The 13,536-nt window shown below is 35.6% G+C and overlaps 1 protein-coding gene across 1 annotated transcript; it reads right to left on the reverse strand.

Annotated features, from left to right (window-relative positions):
- Positions 1 to 975: 975 nt before the first annotated feature.
- On the reverse strand, positions 976 to 1,753 carry LOC140824710 (germin-like protein 9-3). The gene has a single exon (XM_073186255.1). The coding sequence runs from the start codon at positions 1,711 to 1,713 to the stop codon at positions 1,099 to 1,101; it is 615 nt and encodes a 204-aa protein (XP_073042356.1). The 5' UTR covers positions 1,714 to 1,753; the 3' UTR covers positions 976 to 1,098.
- Positions 1,754 to 13,536: the final 11,783 nt, after the last annotated feature.

Genomic DNA, 13,536 nt, shown 5'->3' on the forward strand with positions numbered 1-13,536 from the left:
GTGCAACAAACGAAAGATTTGAGATTGATACCTACTTGACAATATAGACAACTAAAAGCTTGACGAGAGAAACATATAGACAAGGTATTGATGTTTTTTCACAAAATTTCAGGGTCACATGTGCATTTACTATACTTTGATATGTAAAATTACGAAAAATTACAATTTTAATCATGTAAGTTATCATGTTTTGAATTTTTCATGTAACTTGTCAAAGTTTGGTTCATCTAATAACTGAAATTTTTTTATTTTGTCTTTTTTTCCTCGAAACTACTGAATATTGCTTATTTCATATCAATGCTCTCCTATGTAACTCATTTGAGAACAACAAAGTATATATTACACATTAAAATATATCTAAACAAAAATAAAGGGATACAACAAATTATTTTCCTCTTACTTTGAAGTATTAAGATCATTTTGACTATTTTTCCATTTTTTGTAATATATGTAATATAAGATTTATTCTCATCACACATGTCACGTAAGAGACTATTAGTGTCAGATAAATCGTATTTGATTGATTTGGTGGTTTCGAATAAAAAAAAAGACCAAAACAAAAAAAAAATCAAGTTATTTGATGAAACCAAACTTTGACAAGTTCCAAGACTAAACAAAATTTCCCGTGAAATTATCTCTTCTTGTAATAGTATGATCTTATTCACATTAAAATTGTTTTTGGTGTGCATCTGAATGTTTCAAATTAAATTTGGAAACGATCACCTTCTGCTCACGAAGAGGAAAAGAAGTTAAGGTTATTTTCTTTACATATATTATATTTGATGTCCCCTGCAGTGTGGGTTTTTATAATTTACTTCGACTAAATACATAGGAGACAAGTTGAATAACTACAGTCTACATGTGTAATTCATTTGGTGACACACGAGATATAAAAAATATATATTAAAATAGATTATACGAATGACTCCTTAAACCGATCAATCGATAAGCAAGAATTAAGGGGCAACTTCATCAAACAAATCAATCTAGAAGATTCATATTATTATTTATTGCAGAATTCCTCACTCAAATTAAAGCCTTACATAAACTGAAAAAAAAAACAACAATTATTTGTAGGAAAAGTTCCAAGTGTAGTAATTAGGCCTTCAACCCAGATTTGAGCTTTTGAATAGTGGCAACATCGGTTTTGAAAGACAAAGCCAAGACATTGTCGTCAATTGTCGAATTAAACAAGGTATTCGGCAACGAAACAGTGCCCGCATTCGCACTTCCGAACGCAGAAATTGCCAATGAAGGATTCTTTATGTCAGCATTGTATTGAAAATGGACAAGTCCCTTTGGAAACACAAAGATGTCACCCGTTTGTAGGGTTTGAGTATAAAGATTGTTTTTTGTGTCCACAAACCCTACTTCTAGTGACCCTTGGACTAGGAACAAAAGCTCGGCGGAACGAGGATGAGTGTGAACCGGGTTGACTGAGCTGGCTGGATAAATGAGAACAGCATAGGATACACTGAGTCCATTTAAGGCAGGGAACTGTTCCATTGTTGCCTTTAGGACGGTGAACTTTGCTGGGACCGGAGCGGTCACGAGAGATCGCATTCCAGTGAAGGTGAAGAAGTTTCCGTCGACCGATGTTGTGTTTGGTGGAAGGACAAAGTCGGTTAGGATATCAGGATCTCCGGCCGTAGCCATTTGCAGTATGAGAAGTGAGGCCCAAAAAACCGTGAAGGCTTTCTTGAATAAATCCATTAGGATACAATAGGGTTTCTTTGTATATGATGTTGAGAGATTTTTTGGTGGTTGGGGTTTGGAGATTTTTAAGGTCTATGTGTATATATATAGCAGTTGGGATTTCAAGAAAAGTAGTGAAAGTTTTTTGTGAAATCCCAAGATTGTTGATAACAACGCCGGCTTTGTTTTTGAGATTTCAAAGTGAAATCTTGTTATTGGAGTCGTTTCATGTTTGTGGTGGGTATTATAGGGATATGCTTTTAACTTGGTTTTGTTTGCTTACTGTTGTTTTTTTCATATTGTTGTTACACTAATAATCCAATGTTCGGTGAGAGCTAATATATATATATATATATATATATATATATATATATATATATATATATATATATATATATATATATATATATATATATCAACAAGAAAACCACATCATACAACTGACAGCACGTCACCTGTGCAGTCCCAATCATGATTCGAGGGCGAGATATTCCTCGCAAACTAGCAGACTATATCAGCATTATTGGATTAGTAAAAGAGAAAATAAACAAAGGGAAAAAGGTTTTTTTCCACGATTAACTTGTGTAACTATGGATTTTGGTCGGAATCATAGTCCTCAAGCCACAAAACCTCGCCATTTCTTTTGTTTTCTCTGGTGGCTTCTTCCTTTTATCAGGACAATCAAGGCAGTTGAAGCACTTGAACGTTGACTTGTTCATTGACCTTGATCTGTTCTTTTCATTATTTGGAGACTTCTTCTCAGATCTTCCACGAGCCATTAGGCTATCACCTTGTGATTGGCCATTTGTGTGCATCATTTTCTGTAATTCCTTGGCCTTTTATGGCAGATTGCACCTCCTCCGGAGAAATTGATTGTTCCTTTCCATGCAACATTGCACCACGGAAGTTCTCATATGAATTGGGGATATAATTATGTTAAAATAGATATCTAACTAAGCAATTTGTGGCTTGACTTTATTGACTTTAACGAAAAACAATCTTTGTTTTAATAATATTTTACTGTTTTATTCAATTATGACATTTACTTTATTTGTATATTTATGCAGCTGCTTTATCCAATTATGACATTTACTTTATTTATATATTCATGCAAGCCACATAAATAAAGTCCTTGAATATATGATAGGTACGATGAGATATGTCTCTCACCGTAAGATCATGTGATGGATCGGTTTGGACACCTGCGAGGGTGCTTCAAACACAATATTCTCAATGAGCTGCAATATCTCGTGTTCTAATAGTGTAAACACTGAAGAATAAAATCGTGTTTGGTTTTAAACCAAGCGAAAAATACTCGAAGTAATCTTTCGTTAAGAAAGCTAATCAGTTTAAAGTTTTTAACTTGTGTAAACTGATTAACTGATACAAGGGGGATCAGTTCTTGCATATATCAGTTCAGTTATTGTAAAACTGAACTGATAACAGCTCGAACTGATCAGATCAGTTTAAAACAATAGTTAAGCAGTTAAGTAAACAAGATATGTTTATGGATATTTGGAGACTTCAACTGTGAGGCCCGGGGCCGAAGAGGGCAGGGGTGATCGCCAGTGCCATGAGGTTGCACGGACAATGAGCGGCTCTTGGCAGGCCTCTAAGTGGAGGGAACATGAATGAACCGATCCCACACCGGAATGAGAGGGTTTCCAAGACTGTTCAACGTAATAGACTGTACAGTTGAAGAGGGCTAAAAGATTTGATATGTACTACTCATATAAAGAAATCTTCTTTTTGGTAGCTAATCACATAAGAACTCCAAAGTTAAGCGTGCTTGACTTGGGGCAATTTTTGGATGGGTGACCCCCTGGGAAATTTCCCAGGGTGCGTGTGAGTGAGGACATAAGCTCGTCGGAAAGACTCGTCTTGGTACAATGAGGATAGTCATCGAATCTGGGGCGTTACAGTTGGTATCAGAGACGACCTCTCCTAGTACGGTGTGGTTCGGGGATGAACCAAGCGGAAGCTGGTGGACATGTGAGGCCCGGGGCCGAAGAGGGCGGGGGGTGATCGCCGGTGCCATGAGGTTGCACGGACAATGAACGGCTCCTGGCAGGCTTATAGGTGGAGGTAACATGAATGAACCGATCCCACACCGGAATGAGAGGGTTTCCGAGAATGTTCAATGTAATGGACTGTACAGTTGAAGAAGGCTTAAAAGATTTGATATGTACTACTCATATAAAGAATGTGCATCTTCTATTCGGTAGCTCATCACATAAGAATTCCAAAGTTAAGCGTGTTTGACTTGGGGCAATTTTGGGATGGGTGACCCCCTAGGAAACTGGTGCGTGTGAGTGAGGACATAACACGCTGGAAAGACTCGTCTTGGTACAGTGAGGACAATCGTCGAATTTGGGGTGTTACATCAACTGCTCCTACGTCATCCCTTCTACCACCTCCGGTAGGTTCCACTAGAAGACTTTGATTTATACAATGCCTTGTACAAACCTACTCATCTTAGTACTTACACTAATGTCTAACTAAACTCTTAGCCTAGACTGAAGGCAACACCTTCCAGCCAATACTTGTTTAATATCTATGTGTCAATGACTACATACATAAGTTTAACGTCTTTGTGCAAGATTCACTCAGCTATTCAATAAGCTCAACTCTCTATATTTATATGAGTGATGGTGTGTACACGTGTGAGAGCTGATCTACGAACACAATACGAAAGTGTTCTCATACACTAAGAAAATTGTGTTTCTAATCTAAGCTGATAACACTTTGAAGTGTTCTTTCAAATCTAGGCTGATTGCTTCTTGTAAGCTGATATGCTTTGAGCGTGTCCTTTTCTCTTGATTTTCACACTTGTATATTTTTCCACACACACTTATATATTGATGATCTTGGTCTGATATTTATAAAGGCAATGAGATCGTATGCCAAGACTCATCAAATATGTTCGTTACAATTTGAATATGTTCCTCGAAATATGTCTGTACTTTCCGACAGTCATTCTTGAATGTTTTGGCTTTAAGCTCTACTGCAATGTACATTATTGTCCTTTGACTGAACAAAAGCTTTTCATTAATGCGCACAACTGGATTTCATTTAAATAAGCTTGTCGTGTTCTGCAAACTGATTGATTTCTAACTGATGTACTGAATTGGTCAGTTGAACTGATCTTGAACTGGTTTAGTGAAATCAGTTGGTTCGTCAGCTGTACTGACTTCACTGCTTCAGTTGAACTGGTCAGCTGGGCTCTTCATCAGTTGAGCTCTTCATTACCTGGTCGGGCTTCTGAACGTTTTCTGCTGAACCACCTATCAACTGGACAATCAGTTGAACTGGTCTTTGATATATTAGTTGAACTGATTCAGTTTGGGCAATCAGTTGGCGCTTTCTGTTTTGCGTCCTGATAGCATCGGTTTTGGCTTGATAACTGATCAGTTCGAATTCTGATCAGTTTCAGCTTTTGTGCAATTAGGTAAATTCCTTATAAACAAAATAATAAGATTTGTTAACATCAAAATCAAATTGTGAACATCAAATGTTCCAACATCATGAAACTCATTAAAAATCATAACATATATTATAAACAGATTATTAGTCGAATCAGCTACCTAAAATAAGAATAAAGGTCGTTTGAGCTTGAGGATAACATCTGCGATGTAAACGACTTATTTCATTATTAAATACATGGAGATGTTCATTCATACAGATGGGTGTTCATTTTATGATGCACCGAAAAACTCTCCCTCGAACTGTCCAAGTAGTTATCACGTATCGAGTGAAATAGTCCGCTGTTATTGTTGTACATCATTATTTCTTTGGCCTGGGACAACGTAAAAGCTCTACGTACTATCATGCACTTTGACTTGTTTACCGACTCCATTGAAGATCACCAAGTGGCGATCTTGGGTGTAGTTCCGAAATAAGTAGGAGCCAATAGATTTTAATCAGTATTTACAAAAAGGACCAACTTCGTTAATCCCAGACTAGTTTGATGTCCAGCATTCTTAAACACATAGGTAAATAAACTAAAACATCATATGAATGTTATAAATCATATGACATTCAAGGAACATTTCGAACGTCAAAAATAATTTTTTTGATTGAGATAGGACCAAACAAATTCATATGCAACATTTCTAAGCTTCGGTTTGATGAGTGACACCCTTTATTTTTAAAAATTGAACAAACTTGCTTCCCAGAATGACAAGCTGGAAATAATTTGTCTTTGAAAACTTCAATTTTGGGCAGACCAATGACCAAATCATTCTTGCACAGATTTGTAATAGCTTGGAATTTAAATGATTTAACCTCTTGTGCCATACCCAGTTCCTTGGTAAGTGAAGCAATGAAACACATTGGTCCGCTAGGTTGAGTAGTCCAACTAGTTTTGTATGTATTATCATATCTATTACCTATTATTATATTGTATCCAGAAGTATCTTTGGCACTAAACAAATGTTTATGGAACTCAACTGAATAGGCATGATCAATCAACTAACCTATGCTAATCAAATTATATTTAATATTTTCAACAAGTAGTATCTTCAATGATAATGTTACCATGGATAAGTTTACTTTTATCCATGGTTCTATCTTGAGAAGCTATCCAAATATGATCATGGGTCCAGAACATTGGATCAGTTGGGATACCAGTTGGGCTTATCCAATCATGTGCCTTGAACATTCACTGTCCAAATACCAAACTGAGTTCTTTATTAGTTCATCCTGCAATCATAAATTAAAAATAACTTTTGGTCTTCATTCCTTCTTGGGTCCAAACTAGATTAGTCTTTTTGGAACCCAAAATTCATTCAGTTTAACTGACCGACCACTTGATGTGTTTCAAATGGGTTGTGCTTATGCATGTGTATGTTGTGTTCTATGTGCTGTAGATAAAAAATATTGTTTAGCCCTTCTAACTTCATTGATTTTCATGTACTTTTTCTGAACAAGATTACTGTTAAAGTATCACTTAGGCTTTCTTTTTATTGAATTATGCCTAACAAAACTGGTTTGTTTAGGCATCCAGTTTAGCTTAGCATTGGATCTCTCAAACACTTAACCAACATCAAACTTTCCACCTTTAGTCATATTTTTAATAGGCTTTGCAACTTGAGGGATGAATTCTTTGTATTCATATGCTAATCCTCTAAAAATGTGATAAGCTGCAATAGCTCGTGTTCTAAAAATGTATACATCAATGAATTAGATCGAGTTTGGTATATAAACCAAGCGGAAAATACTCGAAGTAATCATTCGTTAAGAAAACGGATCGATTAAAGCTTTTAATCTTATGTAACTAATTAACTGAAGATAAGGGATATCAGTTCTCGCATGTATCAGTTCAGTTATGATGAGAACTTAACTGATCGATACTCGAACTGATCAAGTCAGTTTAAAGCTAGGAGTTAACATTTAGAGTGCACAAGATATGTTTATGGATGTTCGGAGACTTCAACTGCTCCTACGTCACCCGTTCTACCGCATCGGGTAGGAACCACTAGAAGACTTTAATTAATTACAGCAACTGTAATAACCCACCCAGCTTAGAACTTACCCACTGCCTAACTGAACTCCTAGACTAGACTGACGGCAGCATCTTCCAGTCAACACTTGTTTAACGTCTATGTGAGAAAGAATACATACACATATTTTACGTCTTTATGCAAGACGGAATTTTAGTGGTGGTGTGTGTGCGTGTGTGAGAACTGAACAAGGAGTGCACCGCGAAGGTGTTCTCACACACTGAGGGAAGTAAGCTTCTAAACTAAGCTAATATGACTGAGTATTCCCTCTGGGCAAATTGTTTCTTGTAAGCTGATAAGTAAATAAGTGTGCCCTCTCTGTATTTTATCTTTTCACTCGTCAAATCTCATCATCGTCTTCACAGAGCTTCGGTTTCTATTTATAGGCGTTTGGTTGAACGTACAGTGAGACCTAGTGAAAGAATCTGTTGCATTTTGAACTTGTTCCCCCAAATAGATATCTTGAACAATTGTCTTTAAGAGCTGCTATAACGTCTCTTATTGTGCATTGATCGTAAAATAGCTTATGTACCTTTGTGCACGGCTGGATTAAGCTTGTCGTATCAGCAAACTGGTTCGCTCCTAACTGATATTCTGAACTGGTCATGAACTGGTGAGGTGAAATCAGTTGACTCGTCAGCTGAACTGATTTCACTGATTCAGTTGAACTGATCAGTTAGGCTTTTCATCAGTCGAAACTTCATCAGCTGGCCGGGCTTCTGAAGGTCTTCTACTGAACCACCTATCAACCGGACAATCAGTTGAACTGTTCTTGATACTTCAGTTGTACTAGTTCGGTTCGATCAATCAGTTGGTACTTTCAGTTTGCGTCTCGATAGCTTCAGTTTAAGATTGGTAACTGATCAGTTCAAAACCTGATCAGTTTCAATTTTAGTTTCTGTGCACTTAGGTAAACTCATTATAAACAAATAAACAAGTTTTATTAACATCAAAATCAAAATTGAGAACATGAAATGTTCCAACATATACCAAAATGGATCTAACAAAGTGAATATACTTTCCTTTGTAAATTTCCAATTTTGGTTGAGTACTTGTCTCAACAATGCTTTCATTGTTGTTAAAACCGATATCAGTTTTGTCTCCAAATACTTTCTGCACCTCTTGCATTTCAATTAAGGAAACTGAAGACTTGTTTCAGGATGAAACTAGTTAAGTTAGCTTCATATGCTCATATTTTAACATCTTGTTCTCCTCCTATATTCTTTAATTCTTGGTTTTAAGTTTTGAAATCTATGCCTTGAGATTTAACATTTTACTAAACTATTCCCAATCAGGTTCAGTTTTTTTGTCTAGCATATCAATTTTCTTAGCTTTATTTTCTTAGAATGTGAGAGAAAGTCTTTGGTACTTATTCTCGTGTATTGCAGTGACAATATCATCTTTTGTCAAATCAGTTGAACTAAAATCAAACACATGTTCACTGGTAGATTCCATCTCAGCATTATTTGCCATTAAGTACTTCGCTTCCTTGTAATCATTCGAACTGCTTGAGTTTCTGGTTAAGAATCAGAGTCTGAGTCAGCCACCTTTGAGTTGCTTTCTTTGGCCACTTGTACCTTCTGGTCATGTTTTTTCTTGAGAGATTTCTTTTCATCCATGGATCTCTTTTTGTCAAAACTCTCATATTTGGTGAGAGTCTTGAAAATAGCTTTAATTATTTCTTAGAAAATTGCCAAACTTCTTCACAAATAGTGAAATGGCATCACTGCTCAAGTGCTTAGCTGATTTATCAATTGAAACTGATGGTTCCAATTTTACAGCAGTTAGGGCCTTAGTTAAACGTGAGGTAGATTGATCATTTTCTCTAGTTTTAGATTCGAGTTCATAAGCTTTTAAATCTGCAAATAAGTCAAAAACTTTCATCTTGCTCAAATATTTGGATTCACGCATTGCTATAGTTTTGACATCCCATTCTTTTGGGATTTCTCTCATCACCTTCAAGATCACTTCTCAGTTGATGTACATATTTCCAGGTGCACTAAGTTCATTCACGATTCCACTGACTCTCTAATAAAAGTCAGACATTGATTCTCGAGGTTTCATCTTTATATTATCAAACTTTAGTATGGCCACATAGAGTTTGTTTTATTTGGTCTATTCATTACCTTCGCCAATTGAATAAATTTTTCCCAAATTTATTTTGCAGTATTACACATTTTGATTTTGTTGAATGTGTTATTGTCAAGAGTTTTATACAGTGTTTCTTTAACCACATTATCGAGGTTGGATTTCTTCTTGTCATCGTTTGTTTGTTCATTCATATATGGGCTTTTAAATTTTTTTAGGTGCCCCATCAGTTAAAGCAACAATAATATCTGCTTTCATAATTGTTATGGTCCATCAGTAATGATGTACCACATATCATCGTCTTATGCAGCTAAATGAGCATGCATCTTTATCCTATAGTCATCAAATTTTTCTATGGAAGGTAATGGAATCTTGTTGAATGAAGTCATTTTATAAAATTTTCAGAGATAGAAATAAACCTCGCTATGATACTACTTAATAGAATTGGTTGAAGTGATTAGAAAGGGGATTGAGCAAACACTTCCTAAAATTTCTTTGTTAAAAAATAATTAAGTAAGGATAAAAATTGAACTTGGTATTCTCGATTGTCAATGTCAGTTGGCTAACAAAATATGTGTGGAAAGAAGCCAATTTGACATATTAGAACAATTCAAATAATATTTTAACTATATAAATAGAAAGTAAAATGTATGCAAGTATTTTTTGGATGTTAGGAGAACTCAAACTCTTACATCACATTTTTTTTCTTTTGGGAAGGCTCACACTAGAAGGCTTTCATTTTTAAAAGAAATTAACAAAAATCCAATTTAATTTGGATTTAACACTGTCAAAACTAAAACTCTTAATCTACTTAACTGGACGAAAAAATAATATGCAAATTTTTCTTGGATACAATGAATCATAAAGAAACTTCGTACTTAGTGATTGTCAATGATCAGATACAATATTTTGTAAAGTGTGCGTCAGTATATGAGCAATTTTTCTTGAACTTGAATGCTTGAAACTTGGTTGTTGTAACTGTATAACTTTTTGTTCTTGTAACTTAGTAACTTCGTAACTCAATAACCTCTTATCAACTGATCTTCATCTATATTTATAGATTCCAAATTGCAATGGTCACAAACTTCAAAAAAGATATGTTCCAAATAATTTAGTCGTTGCTGCGTTTTTTGTCCAGTTCATCGTTCCTGACATCCATAAAAAATGTAATGCAGTTGATTTAGTCCTCTGGTCTAAACTGATGTCCTTGAGACTAAATGATGATAACTGATAAAATGATAAGAGTGTTAAGATATATTTTCGGTCCAGTTTATGTAAACCAGATTAGCTTATAGACATAGTCAATTCCGTTTGGTTTGGAGTTCAGATAATCTGAGATCAATTTGCCTTAATAATTTGTTAACATCAAAACATAAATATTTTGTTTCGACAATATGAATTTAAGGCTCTATATGTTCATTTATCGTGTTGATAAAAAAAAAGTTCATAAACTTGTATTTGCCTTCGTCCATATATTATTTGAGTAATTCTCTCATATGAATTGCTTTTGTAGTTCATGTATTTTTCTCAATGAAACAAAAGACTTATTTTAAGTGTTGACCAAATGGTTCAACCTTTGAAACAAAATATTTATTTGACCCAATGGTTCAACCTTAGATTTTCAATTATTATAACTTGGAATTTAGCTAAAATATTTTCATTTTCAGTCATTATCAATGTAACGTCCCGAAAATCTGAAAGTCCGCGTGAACCACATAGCATGTAAATTATTAAATTTCTTTGGTATTTTATTAAATTTTTTTAAAGCATTAAGTTTATTTCATTAATTGGTGTTAAATTATTTTTATGTATTTTATGCATAATTCATGCATGATAAGATTTAATTTATGAAACTTTAAAAGTTCGTGCATTAGAGTTTCTAGATGCATTTCATGCTCGAACGAGGAGCGGAGACCGGAAAATTTTCAGGAAAATTATTTTATGACATAATTAACTTTTATTGATTATTTTAAGATGTTTTAAGCATATTTTTCAAAAATAAGATTTTTCTGGGTATCTTTACATGCGGGATTTTATTTTTATTGTTACGCAAATTTTATCAAATCGGGGGACTTTTTAAGGGTTCGACAAATATTTTCAAAAACTTTCCAACACGAAATAATTTTCGGGAGTGTGTTAGGATCTAATGGGCCTAATTTTAAGCTTATTGGGCTTAAAACTCTTTTGAAAGTTTTAAAATGAAAATTTTGGCCCATTAACTAATCTTATCTATATAATTAAGCTACTAAACACAATTTAACCTAAACCTAAATTCATGACAGCCGACACCCTCCTCCCCCAGCTGCTTTCTCCCTCGGGTTCAGTGCTGTTCTTCAAGAAAAACTTCGGTGGTCTCTTGTTCTTGCAAAGGAAGTCTCACTCTTTTCGTGTTTGATCTTCAAACTCATAAGGCACGTTTGTTACTCCTTTTTGCATCATGCACGTCAATATTATTGCTGTTGAGAATGCTTATGCAAGAAATGTTTTGATATATTCATGAACATGCACGATTTTCGATTTTCCTTTGTGTGCTTGCATTTTTTGGTGTTTGCTCATTATCTTGCTGATATATGGTGCAAGGGACTGTTGTTTAAGGATGTCAAGAGACTGTGCAGATCGAGAGTGTGCGGGTGTAGGCGCTGGAGAGGCGAGGTGGACAAGCTCGAAGGAAACTTACTCGGCCTAGCGTAGGAGAGGGTATTTGAGTACTAGATCGGGAGTTTTTGGAGTGATAGTTGAGCATGGCTCGACACCAGCCTCGAAGCCAAATGGAAAGGAAAGGGATGAGCACAGCTGGTCTGTTCCTCAGGCAGATCGAAGGGCTCGGCTAGTTGTTCTTGGAAGAGGCTCGATCGATTTCTGCGTTTAGTTTGCACAGCAGCTTTATGCTTCGGTTAGGCTTGTTTTAGGAGGTTCTCTAAGGTCTTAACGGTGACCATTATAGTCTGGACACGTGATGATAGAAGTGGACCGAAATATTTAAGAGTTGACGTCATGTGTTGAAAGATGATTATACAAAGGGGGGCCGAGAGTTTTGTCCTTTTCATGGAATATCATGCAATGGTTTATGGGTCTGATGTTATAATATTAGGAGCATTACAGTGTTTTTAAGGTATGGTACAAAGTTGGGAAAGTTTTGGTTAAGTTCCGGTTCGATTCGGGTTAAAACTGAGACTCCGGTCCAAGTTTTAAAACGAATCGGTTAAGTTATGAAATGAGCTCGATTTTACATCTAGGAGTGCTTATTAATATGTTTTGGGACATTTCAAGGAGTTTGATAAGCTTCAGGTCAATTTTAGATGTCCAGAGTTAAAACGATAATTTTTGGGTTTCCATGGGCAAACTGGTCATTTTGCACCCGGGTGAGACTTTGGTCTTGGAAGCGCCCCGAGCACAAATTTACGATATTTTAAATGTCTATGCATCACATTTATGATTTTTATGAAATTATGATAATTACGGTGCATGCTTGGTTTAAAGTAAAAGTTACATTTATGCATGTTTTTATTAGGTGATGGATATTATGACACGTTTTGAAGGAAGTAATTTAATTGTTACTAACACGATGATATGATTGGAGATTTCATGAGGGAAAAGGCCCCAGAGGAAGTCCGTTTACGGGAGAAGGCCCTAAAGGGAGCCCGACGATCGTATTTTCAATGACATGATATGATTATATGATAGGCCAGGGCTCAGTTGACATCTGAGAGTGTCGCCAATGTCCCCGCCGTTGGGTACCGTGGTTACACGTAGATGGATCCATCGACTGGCATGATGATACGAAAATCACAGCTAATGAACGGAATTCAAATTAAGAACATGAACACGTATATGTTGATACGATGATATATGCTATGATTATTATCATGTTTTGACAGATCACGATTTTGTGCTACGATACTTATCATGCTTCACATGTTTTAAGCTATGCATACGCCTTTTCAAGATCATGAAAGTATATGTTGATTATGCTATTTTTCACTCATGTGTGCTATGTATATGTATTTGTTATTAACAGTACATGTGTGTTGAGTCTTTAGACTCGCTAGACGTGTGTGATGCAGGTGAGCATATCGATGAGGAGACTGGAGGTGATGATGACTGAACAGGTGGAGCTGGTGGCGCACGTTAACCCGAGGGCCTTGTATTTTTCCGCAATAATATGATTTTTTGGGAACATGTTTAAACAGCTTTTTAAATGGTTGATGATTTTAGGTTGTCGAAGGCTTTGACATATTTAATTAATTGTAGT

Source organism: Primulina eburnea, chromosome 2, assembly GCF_022965805.1.
Source record: "Primulina eburnea isolate SZY01 chromosome 2, ASM2296580v1, whole genome shotgun sequence".
NCBI lineage: Eukaryota > Viridiplantae > Streptophyta > Magnoliopsida > Lamiales > Gesneriaceae > Primulina > Primulina eburnea.